At 44.9% G+C, this 18,123-nt stretch overlaps 1 protein-coding gene across 2 annotated transcripts in view; it reads right to left on the bottom strand.

Annotated features, from left to right (window-relative positions):
• Positions 1-18,123, bottom strand: part of LOC144498690 (A disintegrin and metalloproteinase with thrombospondin motifs 20-like) — a 417,617-nt gene that overhangs the window by 9,186 nt on the left and 390,308 nt on the right. Inside the window, exons 34-37 of one of the 2 annotated variants that reach the window (XM_078220194.1) lie at positions 14,862-14,956; positions 14,689-14,783; positions 10,302-10,435; positions 7,099-7,190 (exon numbers count right to left, since the gene is read on the bottom strand). In XM_078220194.1, coding sequence (XP_078076320.1) covers positions 7,099-7,190; positions 10,302-10,435; positions 14,689-14,783; positions 14,862-14,956 — 416 coding nt within the window. The remainder of the gene's footprint in view (positions 1-7,098; positions 7,191-10,301; positions 10,436-14,688; positions 14,784-14,861; positions 14,957-18,123) is intronic. The other variant, XM_078220195.1, reaches the window with a different exon arrangement.

Below are 18,123 nucleotides of genomic sequence, written 5' to 3'. Positions count from 1 at the left end.
GTGGAATTTGAATTCAATTTAAAAAAAAATCTGGAATTAAGAATCTACTGATGACCATGAAACCATTGTTGATTGTCGGAAAAACCCATCAGGTTCACTCATGTCCTTCAGGGAAGGAAATCTGCCGTCTTTACCTGGTCTGGCCTACATGTGATTCCAGAGCCACAATAATGTGGTTGACTCTCAACTGCCCTCCAATGGCAACCAGCGATGGGCAATAAATGCTGGCCAGCCAGTGACGTCCATGTCCCATGCTTACTGTAGAGAGCCGTGCAGGGGAATTAATTCACAGCCAACTTCTGATCCATGCCTGCATAGTTTGTATGTTTCTCCTATTTTGGAATACTGAGACTAGAATTCCTGAAAGAATCTTATCATAAGATAGAGAGAAATACTCAGGAACAATTTTGAAGTAAACTGCATTTATATGGATCCTTCACTGTTGAATTCTCAAATTCCAAAATAATTCTGAATCAATTTGGATTTGGGACTTTGCAACCATGCTGAATCTCCCTTCCTGCACACTGTTTTCAAAATTTCATGATTCATTTCTAATTATTGGGCGGAATCTTTATCAAAACATGGCAGAGTGTCAGGATCTGACTGAAAAATCAGTTTCTCTCCAGAGAAACAGGCAGGTTTTCTCTCCAGATCTTAAGATACTCTGTCAAAAAAAGCAAGGGTATGTGTTTCACGCCATCATTTTGAGTGGTTGGGCCTAAAGGCACCAGCAAAGCTGACTCCACAGAGATCGCCACGCTATCTTTAAAGGTGGACCTGATCAGAACAAAATATAACGTTCCCTCCGCCCACCATGGAGGTATCAGAGCTCTACCCTGCCAAAACAATCACGGGCGACATAAAACACAGAAAAAACACAGCACAAACAGGCCCTTCGGCCCACAAGTTGTGCCGGTCATGTCCCTACCTACCTCGGTTTATATATAGGCTTACCTATAACCCTCAATCCTATTAAGTTCCGTGTACTCATCCAGGAGTCTCTTAAAAGACCCTATCGAGTTTGCCTCCACCACCACTGACGGCAGCCGATTCCACTCACCCACCACCCTCGGAGTGAAAAACTTACCCCTGACATCTCCTCTGTACCTACTCCCCAGCACCTTAAACCCGTGTCCTCTCGTAGCAGCCATTTCAGCCCTGGGAAAAAGCCTCTGAGAATCTATCCGATCTATACCTCTCAACATCTTGGACACCTCTATCAAGTCACCTCTCATCCTACGTCTCTCCAAGGAGAAAAGACCGAGCTCCCTCAACCTATCCTCATAAGGCATGCCACCCAATTCAGGCAACATCCTTGTAAATCTTCTCTGCATCCTTTCAATAATTTCTACATCCTTCCTGTAGTGAGGCGACCAGAACTGAGCACAGTACTCTAAGTGGGGTCTGACGAGGGTCTTATAAAGCTGCATCATTATCTCCCGACTCCTAAACTCAATCCCTCGATTGATGAAGGCCAGCACACCATACGCCTTCTTAACCACTTCCTCTACCTGCGAGGCCGATTTAAGAGTCCTATGGACCCGAACCCCGAGGTCCTTCTGATCCTCTACACTGCTGAGTGTCTTACCCTTGATATTATACTCCTTCATCCCATTTGACCTGCCAAAATGTACCACTACACATTTATCCGGGTTGAAGTCCATCTGCCACTTCTCCGCCCAGTCTTGCATCCTATCTTTGTCACGGTGCAGCTTCTGACATCCCTCCAAATTATCCACAACACCACCAATCTTCATGTCGTTGGCAAACTTACCAACCCATCCCTCCACTTCCCCATCCAGGTCATTTATGAAAATGACAAACAGCAAGGGTCCCAGAACAGATCCCTGAGGCACTCCACTGGTGACCGACCTCCATTCAGAAAAAGACCCATCTACAACCACTCTCTGCCTTCTGCAGGCAAGCCAGTTCTGGATCCACAAGACAACAGCCCCTTGGATCCCATGCCCTCTCACTTTCTCGAGAAGTCTTGCATGGGGGACCTTATCGAACGCCTTGCTGAAGTCCATGTAAACTACATGTACCACTTTTCCTTTGTCAACGTGTTTAGTCACATTTTCAAAGAACTCCACCAGGCTCGTAAGGCACGATTTGCCTTTGACAAAGCCGTGCTGACTACTTTTGAGCATACTAAACTTCTCTAAATGTTCATAAATCCTGTCCCTCAGGATCTTCTCCATCAACTTACCAACCACTGAGGTTAGACTCACCGGTCGGTAATTTCCTGGGCTATCCCTATTCCCTTTCTTGAACATAGGAACCACATCCGCAATCTTCCGGAACCTCTCCAGTCTCCATCGACGACGCAAAGATTATCGCCAGAGACTGCAATCTCTTCCCTTGCCTCCCACAGTATCCTGGGGTACATCCCATCTGGTCCCGGCGACTTATCTATCTTGATGCTATTCAAAATTTCCAACACATCCTCTTTCTTAATGTCGACAAACTCAATCTTCTCAGTCCGCCGCAATCCTGTAGTACAACCACCCAGGTCTTTTTCCACCGTGAATACTGAGGTAAAATATTCATTAAGCACCTCTGCTATTTCTTCCGGTTCTGTACATACTTTCTCACCGTCACATTTTATAGGTCCTATTCCTTCACATCTCATCCTTTTACTCTTCACATATTTATAGAACGCCTTAGGGTTCTCCTTAATCTTACCTGCCAAGGCCTTCTCGTGACCCCTTCTGGCTCTCCTAATTTCCTTAAGTCCCTTCCTACAAGCCGTATACTCATCTAGATGCCCATCATCGCCTAGCTCTCTGAACCTATTGTATGCTTTCCTTTTCCTTTTGACTAGGTTCAGCACAGCTTTCGTGCGCCACGGTTCCCGTAACCTACCAAAACCTCCCTGTCTCATCGGAACGTTGTCATGTAGGACTCCAGACAAACGTTCCTTGAAAATCTGCCACCTTGCTTCGGTACTTTCCCTCAAGAATACCTCCTTCCAATTTACGCCTCTAACCTCCTGCCTGATGGCTTCATATTTCCCCTTACTCCAGATAAACACTTTCCTAGCTTGCCTGATCCTAATTCTTTCCAATGTCAGCGTAAAGGAGATAGAGTTATGATCACTATCCCTCCCACTGTGAGATCCGACACCTGTCCAGGCTCATTAGCCTGTACCAGATCGAGTACAGCCTCTCCTCTTGTAGGCTTATCCACGTGCTGTGTCAGGAAACCCTCCTGAACACACCTCTCAAACTCCTCCCCATCCAAACCCCTTACCCTAGGGATATTCCAATCGATGTTTGGGAAATTAAAGTCTCCCATCACGACAACCCTGTTATTACTACATCTCTCCAGGACCTGTTTCCCTACCTGCTCCTCAACAGCCATCTACCTTCATCACACATCTCCCCCTCCCCCATCATCACCAGCATCTCTCCACCCCCCCCCACCCCCCCCCCCCCCACCCCGGATCATCTTCGGCATCTTCCCATTCCCCCACCGCATCATCACCGGCATCTCTTCCCCCGGCGATCATTGAATGGCATCATCACCGGCATCTCCCTTGCACCCCTGCCCCCCCTCCCCAATCATCAGCAACATCTCCACCCCCACCCTCCCCACCCCAACCATTGCTGGCATCTTCCTTTCCCCTGCCCCCGTCACATGGGTGAGGTTTGTAAATACAGTGAGTGGGGATAATATGGCAAGGGAGCCTGAAAATTTTTCCAAATACATTGAGATGAGTTTGTTGTCCTTTGTAGGTGTGAACCCCACAACGTCACCAGCGAAGGGTGGGTAAAATCGCGGAATGATTACACTTGCAGAAGAGGAACAGAAATCGCTACACTTTCATTTTGTGGGCAAGTATTGTGATCCACATCCTTTAATTTTCAAAGGAAGATCACTATCTATAACCAAGTGATCAGAACTAGACAGTCTTTATGTCTTTATTTTGGGTCAGTTCAAAACCAAATGACTCAGAAGCTTCACTACTGATGCTAATGCTACCAACTTGTTTGAATCAGCCTTACTACTGGCCCATCGGTTCCCTCTAAATTTCTACTTTGAAAGTGTGGGATCTGACAGCCTAAGTATATCTAAGGAGAGCTCCACATATCTGCTGCTCAGTCAGCATGTTGTTGATTATGATGGAAACCGCTATCTGCAGGTAAGCAGGGTTTGAAAAAGTTTGTCTCACACTGGGGTTAAACCTTTATGTGGGGGCGGGCAGGCATAAATAATGCTCTTCACTGGTGGACACTGAGCATGCTGTGGATTATGTGAATGTGCCTCTTAGCAATTAAGCACCACGAAAAAAAGCAAGTCAAACAATGGACATGGTGGTGAGACAGCAGCCTTAACAATGCACATGACAGAGATCAGAAAGTTTTACATGGGGAGGGGGGTGGGACATGCACAAAATAAAAATCCTAAATCAGTGAGGAAGAAATTTGTACACAAAATAAGTCAGCTCTACATCACTTGATCACAGACCTACTGTAAAGAAGTCAGATAGAAGATAGAAACAAACTCATTTGTCCTTGTCCAATCTGCAAAGGCAGTAAAATGGATTTATCAGATTCTTGTTTTTAAACAGCCCAGATCTGGACTCATAGGTAATTCATTCAGTTCAATTCGGTGAACTGGACTGTCAAAGAGATTTTTTTATTTCATAGAGGATAATCCAGATGATTGGGGAAGGTAAGTTGCTCCTTTATTGTTACACAGAACAGTGGAATAATTGTGCAGTTCTCATGATCATGGTATACTTTTGTTTCGACAATCAGAGTAAAATGTAACAAAACATAAGCTGCAGATCATTGCCATGGAATGACGTTGGGCTGTTGACCTTGTCAAATCGCTCTTAGATAAACCTGACTGCCAAAAAGTAGCATCTGAAAAAGTGGTATACCAAGTAAAACTGGCTTCATTCCAAACGGAAGGATTATCAACAAATTTACACAGATTTTTACATTAACTTTTTGCTCCCTAAAGATGTTAGTTGACCTTAACTTGGGGAACATGTTTCGTCACTGAGCTATTTGTGTAAACTGGATGCATGATTTTCTGTGACAAGATGTGATGAGAAATGTTCAGAACACCATAACTGGTACCTTAACAAACCCTGCATTCAACTGAGAGATTACGGCATTCTCAGAGGCACCTACATGAGAAGTGAGGGTATTTGTGACTGCCTGGGAAAACACTCAAACAGCCACTTTCTCAGGAGTTTCCAGCTGAGATCCTCAGGGTCAAATCTAATAGTATTAACAACGAAGGGTTTTTATCCCATTTAGAATCAAAGTGACCTTACTTTCACGTTTGGGAAAAAACACAGGACATTCACAAAATAAGCGAATGATATGTTTAGTAATGCTCCTGTGAAGTATCTTGGGATGTTTCATTACATTAAAGGTGCGATAAAAGTTGTTGCTTTGAATTTGCAATCAGCAACGTTATATAAATTAATGCCAATTACTACACTACGGGCGGGATTTTACAGCCATGCTTGTCCAGAAACCGCAAAATCCCACCCGAGGTCAACGGACCTTTCCATTGTCCACCACTCGCCCGCTCCGATTACCGTGGCAGGCGGGGTGGTAAAATCTGGCCATTATGTTTTCCCATATTATCAAATTGAGCTGATACCATTTAATCTACTAGTACTAGTCAGTAGTTAAGAGAGAAAAGGGAGAGATATGGCAAATACACTTTTAATAAATAATATTTTCCTACGTAACTGCTTGTCAAAATGAAGTCTGTTAATTCATCGTTTCCTCACAAACATCAAGAACTAGTCACATTTTTTGGATGGGAGGAGAGTGGTGGCCAATATTCAGGTGTAACGCACTTTAGCAAGTGCACCTCATTTCAATTGATGCAAGTAGTCGTCACACTAATTTAACCCAGATTCTCCAGGTTGAAGCTGAAGAGTAAATGTTTGTAATGATTCGTTTTAGTTATCCGATGAAGTGAAAGCTGAAGTTTGAAAAGCAAATATGTCCTTTTATTCATTATATTTTTGCATAGTTAGATCTATACCATTCCATGCAGAAATAGGTCTTGTAACAAATTATTTTGGAACATAAAAGTAACTTCAGCACTCTGTGCTGGAAGCGAATATATATAGGAAATAATGGGGTAAAGTTTTTAATGCTGATACACACTTCATTGATAGCATGTAAATGCTAAATATACCTTAATCTTTATACATGGAAAGACAAGAATCCACTCGCAGATTTTACAGCTTACACAACATATCGGGGCTGTTCTCAGCAGGGCTGATCCGCACGGATGCCACAGTCCACAAACCCTGATAATCCCTTGGATGCACAAATAACAATACTGTTTACTTGATGAAATGGATAACAAAAGGAGGGTTGACAGAGTTGTTCTTTACCTTTGTAACGAGAATGGTAAGACACCATTGGGGCCTCTAATGAATGGCAGGGATTTTGAGATTGCCAGTTTACTGCCTACAGGGGGTGACCTAATGGAATTTACAGGTTGATGTCAGGTCAGCAAGTAAACACCCTCCAGCAGAAAGTGTCACTTTTGTCTGTTAAATAGAGCTTCCAGAAACACTCATGGGCCAGGTTTCCAAATGACTCCATTTTGACAAGCAGTTACGTAGGAAAATATTATTTATTAAAAGTGTATTTGCCGTATCTCTCCCTTTTCTCTCTTAACTACTGACTGTAAATTTCTGACAATTTTTCTCGGTTTTAAATGTATACTTAATCCTACAATTGAGCACTTTTAAATTGGAAAAGTGGATGGTATATAGATGGCATGATGGTTAGCACTGCTGCCTCACAGCACCAGGGTCCTGGATTTGATTCCGGCCTGGATGTCTGTCTGTGTGGAGTTTGCACCTTCTCCGTGTCTGTGTGGGGTGCGTGCGTGCGTGCGCATATGTGCATGTGTACAAGAGAGAGTGTGTGGCTGTGCTTGATGTGATGTGATAAGCTATAGGCCTCTGGTGACAGACTAGCGATTTGTTCCAGGAATAATTAGCCACTGAAACAGACAAAAGTCTGACCGATGCACTGTCAAGAGTGCGGAAAGGTTGAAAGAGAGAGAGATTATATATAACTTTGATTCAAATAGATCATTCCTTACCTGGGGACACTTGGCAGCACTATAACAATCTCCTGCTGTCGCAAATGGCACTGCCCTTCCATGAACTGTCTGAGCAAAATGCAAGTCTGTAACTGGAAAAATTGAGATATCAGAAACATATTCCACATTGTTATTCCATGCATTGTTTTCTATTTCTGCTTTAAGAGCAATGGTGACTTTATGGATAAGAGGATCTGTTGCCTGCCATGATATCCAAAAAAGTGTTGGATTTATTCCTTCATGACAGGTGCTCTTCTCTCACAAGACTGAAATCAAAATAAGTCACATTGTCACCTACTCTAACTCAACCAAAACCTCATTAATCTGGAATACTTCATCCACAACAGACTTTTCAATCTACAGCCTTTTAAAATCCCAAATTTGGTATCACTGAATCATAATGCAATTAGTCCACTCTACTCCAGCTGGGCAGGTCACTGCCTGTTACCAGGGGAACTTGTACTCAACGAGTACACAGGGAGATCACTCAGGTGATTTCCCCATGAACCTCGTGGGGAAGAGATCATTCAGCCCTTGCATTTGTGCCAATTTTTGGAAGCAGCTATTCATTTAGTCCCTTCCCTGTCCTCTTCCAAATCTCATTCATTTTTTTCTTTTTCAAATGTTTATCCCTTTTCCAAGGTCAGAGAGTCATTGGGTGGAATTTTATGAGCATGATTCTAAGCGTTCAACTAGCGTGAAAAGAGGAGATTTGCAGATGTTTTTTGGTTTTCGCGCCCAATCTTGTGCACTTAGTGCATGGAAAAATGGGCAAGACCAGTTCTAGCTGCTGCAGGCAATGGGCTGAGCTTAATTCGCCAGTCAGCCTGCAGAGGGAGGTACTGCACATGCACAGACCCCTGATTCTGCACACAGCCAATAGCAATAGCCGAGGTCCGACAGTCAGAGCGAGCCGTCAGGTCCCTGCTGCTGCAGGCAGCCTGAACAAACTCCCACCCTCTGCAATCGGGGGGGGGGGGGCTGCAGCCGATCGCGAGCCCCACACTGCCCGAAATGCAGCCCCCGCCGCCGCCCAGACCGATTGATATCCCCTCCCCCACGAACGATCGCGATACAGAGTGGGCACCACCTCCCCATGTCCCTGTTCATCTGCAGAGTGGCAGTGGGCCCCCTTGCCACTGATCCAATCACAGGTGGAGTGTGCAGCGTGCTCCCCCACCCCCCACGCCGATCGGGCCTCCCCCTCAGGCTCTGCCTCTTAGGCCCGGCCTCCATGGGTCCCACCCCTATAAGCCCTGCCTCTGTAAGCCCCATCCCTTGACACTGCCTGGTGGGCAGTGCCAAAGTGCCCGATGGGCAGTGCCAGGATAGCACTGCCCAAGGGGCACCCTCATTGCCCTCAGCCTCCCCATCGATGGGCGGGGTGAGCCAGTAGAATTCTGGCCACAGAGCTTTACAGCATAGAAAGAGGTCCTGAGATCCATTGTGTCCACACCGGTCATCAAACACCTGTCTATTCTAATAGGTATTATGGATTCTGCTTACCACCACCTTTTCTGCTGAGTATTCCACATCCGAAAAATCTCAGCATGGAAAAAGTTCTTACAACCTCTCCCTTGAGTCTTTTGTTAATAATATTAAACTTGGAGGGTAAAATGACCATCAGGTAATAAAATGGAGGACTGATGCATCATCAGGTCCAAAATTATAGAAAACTTGTTTCCCCCAATAATGTTAAATTGACAGAACTTCAGCCTTTTGCTTTATTTATTTCAAAACAGCCTGATTAAATAGATTTTATCTGACTAATGGAACTAGCTGCTTTGGTATAAAATTACAGCAGAGTACAACTCTTAGAATGTCTCATCTGTGTAAATTCAAAGCCATCTTGAAACCATTATTAATTTTGCAAAGCTAGTGTAACAAATGAGTAACATATTGTTTGCAAGGTCTGCTTCACTGCTCGTTTGCTCAATGTTGTGGTACAGCAATGTTTAAATGGACTGCTGTGGCTAAGGTTATATAAGCTACAGTAGGTGAGCACAGCCAGTTGCCATGAGAAGTTAGGGTCCTACAGCTCTAACAAAAGAAAGACAGGAAGAATGGGCAACATATGTTTTGTTGGCACAGCTGTGAAATCAGTCGTTTCAATTAAAAATTGTGCTTTTGAAATAAATTCATCACCTGGATATGTTAGGTAGCTTTCAAAATATCTCTTTTCCCACTCTACATTCTAAAGGAATTTAAAAAGAAAAACTGCATCCAGAGGGAGTAAAAAGGATATCTCTAAGAGATTTTCAAAATTAAGAGCATTGAGCCAGATAAAGGTAAATAATGAATGATCTGGTCAGAGATGACTCTTCAGCAAGACCTTGAAATTAGAGAGAGATGAAGCAAGGCGAATGGACAATTATTTTTTCAAATCACCAAAAATGGATTACTTGGTCATTATCTTACTGCTGCTTATAGAATATTGCTTTACCCAAAATGGCTGCTGCACTTTCCTACAACAGTGACTACACTTCTAAAGGCACCTCATGAGATGTAGGTTTTAATGTTGTGAAAGGCACTATAAAATGCAAGGCCTGGATTTTCACAATGGGAGAGAGCCTCTCCGAAGCTGTTGCATGAGGACAGGCCTTCTGCCAAGCTCACCTTCACACCCGGCAGACTCCGCACTCATTCCAGCATTGCCCAACCATACTCCCAGAGAAACTGCTGCATGGAACTCCCAACTCCTGGGGCACTTTTTCCCGGGTCTGGTTTGCAGAGCAAACGGGTCTGATTTGCGGAGCTTGCAACCTGGGAGCAAAAATTTAGGCCCAAGTTTTTTCTATTTCCTTCCATAAATTTGCTGCAATCATTACTTTATGCACCATCTTTTGTCGTTACCAATAACCACTTCATCTCTCTCTATCAACTCAACCCAAAAATCCTTTGTGCAAAATAGCAGCAACAAAAATAACAAAGTCCATTGACGTATTAGCTGGAGCTCTGTTGAAGGTCATCCTGAATCGAAACACTGGCTCTATTCTCTCTCCACGGATGCTGTGGAGAGACTTGCTGAGATTTTTCCAACATTTTCTGTTTTTGTTGTTAATAGATGCAATATTGGTTACTCTTGTGACTCATCACTGTCCACTACGTCCCTTTACAATTATGGCGATTAAATCGATGACTTCCCCTGATTTGTGCAAAGAAGAATATTATCCAACCCTAAGCAAGATGAGGAAAGGACTTACTGATAATCTGCATTGTGCTGATATCGAAGCGTATTCTGTGAAACACAGTGTGCCCTGCTGCGAGATAATCGTTTTTACAAGCACAGTCTTTTTTCCTGTTCCCATTATAAGGACATTCATAAGGATTATGCAGCCTAAACAAAAATAATGTTTAGAAATTCCAGTTAGAACAATACTTATTTTTATACTATTGCTCTGATCAACGTCTATTATACAAATCCTTAACACTTTTCCTCAACTTCTGAGCTCAATAATTTTTAATATTTACATTACCCCTCCCCTAGATACTGCTCCTAAAGGTGCTTTAGCCAACTGCTAATTTTCTATGAACCCTGCTCTTTCATAAAGGTGTTTTGTGCTGTTGTTGTCCAACTTTATTTTCTTGTCCTCTCTACAGGATGATGCTCTTCCTCCCATAGTGACTGGGTCACATTAAGGCTTGGAGCAGTGGATGAAAACAATTACATGGGATATCAAAGTTAATCTAAAAGAGGTTTGGGAACATCAGCTGTTTATGCTGAAACTTTATGGCAAGCTCTGCTTTCCTATTGTAACAAGATGTTGTTCAAATGTGTTTTAAACTAGTGCTCTTGCAACTGTTGACCTCATTAACCTGCAGAGCTTAGCTTTCTGGGTTGGAGTGCAGTCCAGTGAACTCACGCACAGGCATCTTCCACCCCTTAAAATGAAGTTTGGGACCTGGAACACCAGGACCCTCATGAACAACAGTGACAGACCAGAATGGCACACTATTATTGCCCAGGAGCTCAGGTGTTATGGCACTGCCATCCTAAGTGAGACCACGTGGGCAAGGGAAGAGCAACTCAAAGAAAAGGGTGGCGCTTACACCTAGTTCTGGAAAGGTAAAGCAGAAGGTGATCACCTCCATGGGTTTGGCTTTGCCATTAAAAACAAATTATTTGACCATCTCGGAGACTCCCCTTGTGAGATAAATGAACACTTCATGACCCTTCAGCTCACCCTAGCCCAGAACCAGTGTGTGACAGTCTTCAGCATGTATGCTACAGGTAAGCCTAAAGAGGAATTTTATTTTGGCCTCGAACAATCTGTGGCCAAAGTCCCAATGGACCATAAGTTGATCCTCCTTGGCGACTTCAACACTAGAGTTGGAAAGGACACAGGCCTCTGGGGCGGTGTAATCGGCAGAGAGGAGGTAATCCAACATCAACGGTAGCCTCCTCCTGACAAAATGCCGAGAACACAGCCTCATCATAACCGACACCTTGTTCCACCAGAGATCCAAGTACAATGCCTCATGGAAACACCCTCACTCCAAACACTGAATCTGCTTGACTACATTATCGTCCAAGTGAGGAACTGCAAGGTCGTGCATATCACCCGCACTATGACAGGAACCAATGACTGCTGGACAGTCCACCGGCTAATCCACTCTGTGATCAACATCAATGTAGCTCCAAAGCAGTGACAGCAACAGAAACAATGCCACAGAAAAATCAACACTGAGGCACTCAAAGACCCTGATAAGAGAACACTTTTGGATGGCTCAGTGGCAAGCACTGCTGCCTCAAAGCGGCAGGACCCAGGTTCAATTCTGGCCTCGGGTCACTGTCCGTGTGAGTTTGCACATTCTCCCCAGGTCTGTGTAGGCTTCCTCCGGGCGCTCCAGTTTCCTCCCACACTCCAAAGATGAGCAAGTTAGGTGGATTGGCCATGCTAAATTGACCCCGTCAGGCGAACCAGGAGGGTAAATATGTGGGGTTACAGGGATAGGGCCTGGGTGGGATTGTTGTTGGCGTGGGCTCAATTGGCCAAATGGCCTCCTACTGCATTGTAGGGATTCTATGATTTTCAACCAGCGCCCAACTACTGCCAACCTGATGATTCCCAGTGATCCTGAGATACAGAGTGTCCACAGCGCCATAGTCAACATGTGTGAAGAGACACTTGGTCACACAACCAGAAATCACCGAGATCGGTTCGATGAGAACAACCGGAAGATCCAGGAGCTGATAAGCTGCAATTGCAAGGCCATTCTGAACATGAAACAGCAACCCAACTCAAGAGCAAGAAAGAAGCTCTACAGACAGCTGCAAGCGGAGGTCCAGCAAAAATCCGGTGACCTAAAGAACAGATGGGTGGAGAAAATGCAGAAGAGCCAGTGGCTAGCCGGCAACCGTGACATGTAAAGTTTCTCTAGCGTAGTTAAGACCACCTGTGGCCCAAGCATCTAGGGACCCACCCCACAACTGGCCAAGAAGGAAGAGATGCTTTTCAAGAACAGAGCCAGACAGCACCTGCTAGAAGTAGCACTTCAAAGACCTCTTTAACAGAGAGACTGACTTCAACTCGAGTGTCCTCAACTCCATCCTGTAGCATGCTGCCCACCACCAGCTCGTGGTGTGATCTTCATCACGTGGCAACTACAAGAGAAATGCAGGGAACAGCACCAACATTTGTACATGGTTGTTGACCTCACAAAGGTCTTCAACGTTGTCAATCATGAGGGATTATGGAGCATCCTTCTGCTTTTCAGCTGCCCCCAAATGTTTGTCTACATCCTCTGCCTGCTCCACGTTGACATGAAAGCAGTGATTGTGATCAAAAGATCCACCACAGACCGTATTCATGTTTGGATCAGGGTCATGCAAGGCTGTGTCATCACCCCAACTCTCTTTGCGATCTTCTTTGCTGCAATGCTCCATCCCACCCCCAGCAAGCTCCCCGCTGGAGTGGCGCTAAACTACAGAACAAACAGGAATCTGCTCAAACTCCTCCTCCTGCAGAGCAGATTCAAGATCATCCCATCCTCTGTCATTGAACTATAGTATGCAGACAATGCTTGCGTCAGCACATACTTGGAAGCAGAGTTCTAAGCCGTCATCATCACCTTCTTTGAAGCTATGAGAACATAGGCCCAATACTAAACATGCATAAGACAAAGAATCCCTACCAACCTGCACCTGCCGCGGCACGATCAGCTCCATTGGGCAGGCCACATTGTCCACACGTTGAACATGAGACTCCCAAAACAAGCGCTTTACTCAGAGCTTCGACATGACAAGCGAGCCCCAGGAGGGCAGAGGAAAAGCTTCAAGCTCACCCTGAAAACCTTCTTGAAAAAGTGCAACATTCCCACCAACACCTGGGAATTCCTGGCCGAAGTCCACCCAAAGTGGAGGAAAAGGATCTAGGAAGGAGCTGAACACCGAGTTTTGTTGCCGAGAGCAAGCTGAAGCTAAGTGTCAACAGTGAAAGGAGCGCTTGGCAACCCGGGCACCCCACCTATCTGCTCCTCCAACTAGTGTCCGTCTCACCTGTGACAGAGACTGTAGATCACGCATTGGATTCTTCAGTCACCTGTGAACTCACTTCTAGTGTGGAAGTAAATCATCCTCGACTCCGAGGGACTGCCTAAAAGAAGACGTTCTGAATACTCAAATTTGTCAATGAGTCAACATTGAATGGACCCATCCCATTTGAAGGGAACTCCAGGGCAGATCTTGCAAAATTATGCTATTGCTGTGCACTGGAGACGGGCAGTGGGAGAAAATGCTTCCAACTGGGGAGCTGCATATTTATATTATTGGGTCAAAAATCTGCATGTGCTGTAGGAGGGAAGCCTGGCCTCCTGGGTGCCATTGTGGGGAAGTAGCTGATGTCTTGTCCGCAAGTTTTCATTCTATCCCAGGTGTAGAAGCAAAACACAGTGAACTGATAATTGTTCTATCAGTCAGGTTTTGTGCTGTTAGTTTACTTAAATCTCACGTGAATTAACAATATTCAATCCTCCTTGCAGAATGCTCTGCGAGTGATATTCACCAACCGTAAATCAATGAAGAAGAAAACTCTAATTTCTTATCACAAACACAACAGAAAAATTAATGTTTTTAATCAATTGGTCTTTAAATTCCGTCAGTGATAACACTCTCTCCTTCAACATCAGAAGGTTTTTGGTTCAAACTCCAGGGTCTGCAGAACATGCTCTAAGCCGACACCTGCATTTAATACTAAGGCTGTCTTTCAAATGTTAAATGGATGCCAAGTATGCTTGTCTGGATAATTGTAAAATAAATCATAGCGTTATTAAAAGAAAACAAAAACACGTGCTGTGAAAGATATATATCCCTCAACAAACACAAGTTATTTTATTTTATTTGCATTTGGGATCTTGCTGTGTGAAAATAGCCACATTTATCTCTGAAAGAAAAATGACAGCACTTCAAAAAGTTATGAATTGTTTGCAAAGCATTTGGGGAGCGGGTTGAATCCTGAATATTTGAGAGATGGTTATATGAATGCAAGTTTATTCTTTTTAAATGGAAATATGTCTGCAACTGTAATTCTTACACGAGCACGACTTAATGAGTAAGGTGGTTATTTAATATTCTGCCAATAAATTACTTACCTGTATCCATAGACTTCGGAATAGTTGTCTGCCTCCCCACTGGATAAAGTTACATATTCCCTGGGATAATCAGAATGCATTCCTGCACAATATATCTGCAAACCAAAGTATCAATATAATGATGCAACACTCATGATTCTGAGCAAACAGTATGCAGTTTGTTAGTGCAATACCTTTATCATTTTGCCTTCAATTTTGAGCAGATATTCTCCATCCTTGTGTACTTGCTTTGTCTTCTGGATATCACTGCAACTTGTTGAAACATCACCTTTAAAACATCAAAAGATTATATGTAGCATAATATCATCCATGGGATATTAAACTATATGGTTCAACGTTGGGTTCAGCCCAGTGAGAATACTCGTGTCTCTTCAAGTTAGAAGGCTGGGAGTTCAAGCCTTGCACCAACGCAGTTGTCAGGAAGCATGACACTGTCAGAAATGCAGTCGTTCAGACCAGACATTTAACCAAAGCCCATGTACCCTCCGAGTTAGATTTCTTCAGCAGCAAGGCTACGGCCCTGGTGTCCTGGCCAATATTTATCTCTCAATCAAAATTCCGACAACAGATTATCTGGTCATTATCTAATTGCTGAGTGTGAGACCATGCTGTGTGCAAATTAGCAACCATGCTTCCCTCAGTTACAAAAGTGACTGTATTTTAGAAGGACTTATTTGATTGTAAAGCACTTTCAGATGTGCTGGAAGGCATTAAGACGGGCAAGTTTTAAAACAGAAAACAAAAATCAAGATACGTATATTATATAATGGCTAAATTTTGTGAGGCACCTATGGGCAGAAAAGCAGGTGGGTGGACATGTAAGTTAGGTTGCGCTCCATCACCGCTGGTCCACCCATGATGCACCCACTGCAATTTTATGAGTGGCTGGGGTGGTGTCAGGTGGGTTGTCCACCCATGGCCTAATTGAGGTCATTAAGTGGGTAACTAATGGCCAATTAAAGGACTCATCACATCACTGCTCCATTATAATGGGTGGCAGGAGAGGCCAACATTGAACTTGTGGCTCGGCAGGTCTCACCCTGCACGTTTCTGGCCAGTAGAGAGGGGTAGCTTTTGCCGAGCCTCTGGTGCCAACCCTCCCCCAAGTTTTGTGATGGGTCCATTGGTCAGAATGCTTCAATTGATGAACCAGGGATTCCAAGAATGCACTCAGCTTGAACATGCTTTGTACTTGCAGTGGAATGGAGTTTCCTGTTTAGATGAATTCACTTGAAGAAAAATTCAAATGCAATAGAAAGAAAACATGCATCAGAAAGAAACATTTGCAGTTAAAAATTGCTTTTTACTTAACCGCACGGAAATTGCTTTGAAAAATAAGTTGATTTGAACGTGAAATGTTTGCAAAAGAATCAAGGATAATGGTGCTCGAGGTGGAGATCAAGAGGCAGAGTGGCAAAGGGGGTACATTGAGAGAGAGCAATAAAGTGGAGATATTGACAGAGTGGGAAAGGGAGAAGAGTGGGTCAGGGAGAGGGAGACCACATGAGATACAACTTCCTCGGAGTGGCAATCAGCATCAGATTGCCACTCTGTACATACTTAACTACGCAAATTCCATCCATGCCCAAACTTCCTGACTCCGGATGGATAAAATCCAGGCAACGCAGGGATCACTGGGGCCCAGTGTCATGGTCTAAAAGAATCAGAGCGAAGGAGGACACGGCCCCTTTTTATGGCATTAGCTGCTGGGAAGTAAGGAGGTTTAAAGAGCTCATTGGAAATAGAAAGCCAGGGATAAGATAAATGTCGAAGATATGTGGATAGGATTTGGATGGGGGCGGTGAGGCGGACATTGGGAGGGGTGGGGTGTGGAGGCTTAGACATCAGGGGGCGCGGGGTTGTCAGACACCGAAGGGATTGGAGGCGACAGGGTGGATAATAGGGAGTTGAACATCTGGAGATTTGGGGGTCGGATTGGGTTCAGGATGTGGATCCAGCCGGGTTGGGGGCGGGAGGAGGGGGGCACTGTCCAAATGGGGGTTTGGGTTAGTGAAATCAGATCAGGTCGGCAGGCAGTAGCCCAGCTGAGTCATGTCGCGGGGTCAGGTAGGGCCGAGATGAGGGTGGTGGGGGGAGTGGGCAAGGGTCTGGTTGGGGTTGGTCCAGCAGGTTTGGATCAGCTCAGGTGTGGGAGCGAGGGGGGGATGTGGATGGAGCCTGAGTGCGAGAGAGTCTGCGTGCAAGTGTAGGTGTGCCTGTCGTGATGTATGTGATGTGAGATTGCAAGTATATGTGCATGGGTGTGTGAGATTATGCATGTGAGAATGTGAATGTGTATAAGCATGCATTGGATTGTTTGTTTATGCATGAAACATAGAAACTAGGAATAGGCCCTTTGAGCCTGCTCTGCCATTCAATATGATCATGGCTGATGCTCAATCTCAATGCCATATTCCTGTTTTCTTCCCATACCCTTTGATGCCATTAAAATCTCAAAAAAATCTATCTCCCTCTAGTGACTTGGCCTCCATAGTTTTCTGTGATATTTATGCATGTGTCCACTGGCTTGTGTGTGAATATGTGTATAAGTGTAGATGTAGATGTAGGTGTATGTATGGATCTGCTCATGCTAGTGCTGCCTGCCTCCAATTGGCCAGCAGCTCTATGAGGCAAGACATCCTCTTGCAGATGGTCGGAAATCATGCCTCATGCTAACTAAAGGGCCATTGCCTGAAACAATTAAAGTGGGGTGAGCCAGCTAAACGTAGGCAGGTTCTTTCCTGACCTTTACACTGGGGTGCAGGGGGTCAGCCCTGTGATAATCCAGCCTGATATATTGGCTCAACTTTTCCAGATCGTCGGAGACCGCACACACAATGCAAATCCTCATGTGCTGACCCCCATGGGAATTGCTCAAGATCTTTCAACATCCAATGGGCAATCTGCCAGGATCTTCCACCGGAGTTTGAGACTTCAGACAGTTCTGACAAAGATGTGCTGGTTAGGTGGATTGGCCATGCTAAATTGCCCCTTAGTACCAGGGGGATTAGCGAGAGTTATGGGGATAGGGCCTGGGTGGGATTGTCGGTGGTGCAGGCTCGATGGGTCAAATGGTCTCCTTCTGCACTGTAAGGATTCTATGATTTACTGACCTGAATAGTTACTCAGGAAATGCAAGACAGATAAACTTGGTTTAAGTCCTAGATAACTACAGAACTGACCACCCCTTGACGTCTTGATTATCCTCCGATCCACTGACTCTCACCTTACGCTCGGATTTTCCTCCTCGAACTCCTACTAACCACACCTCCTCCCCCCCCCCCCCCCTCAATTCCCCCAACAAGCTTCCCAACCACCCCCAGCCGACAGCCGCTTCCAACCATGCTATCAACCTGCCCTCCTGACCAGCCACCCAACCGGACCCGACTACCCTGGTAGGGGGCACGTCCTGTCTTCTCCCCACCCTAGAATGCT

The sequence above is a fragment of the Mustelus asterias genome, chromosome 9, assembly GCF_964213995.1.
Source record: "Mustelus asterias chromosome 9, sMusAst1.hap1.1, whole genome shotgun sequence".
Classification (NCBI taxonomy): Eukaryota; Metazoa; Chordata; class Chondrichthyes; order Carcharhiniformes; family Triakidae; genus Mustelus; species Mustelus asterias.
The sequence above is the reverse complement of the archived record's forward strand: the minus strand, read 5'-3'. Positions and strand labels throughout refer to the sequence as shown.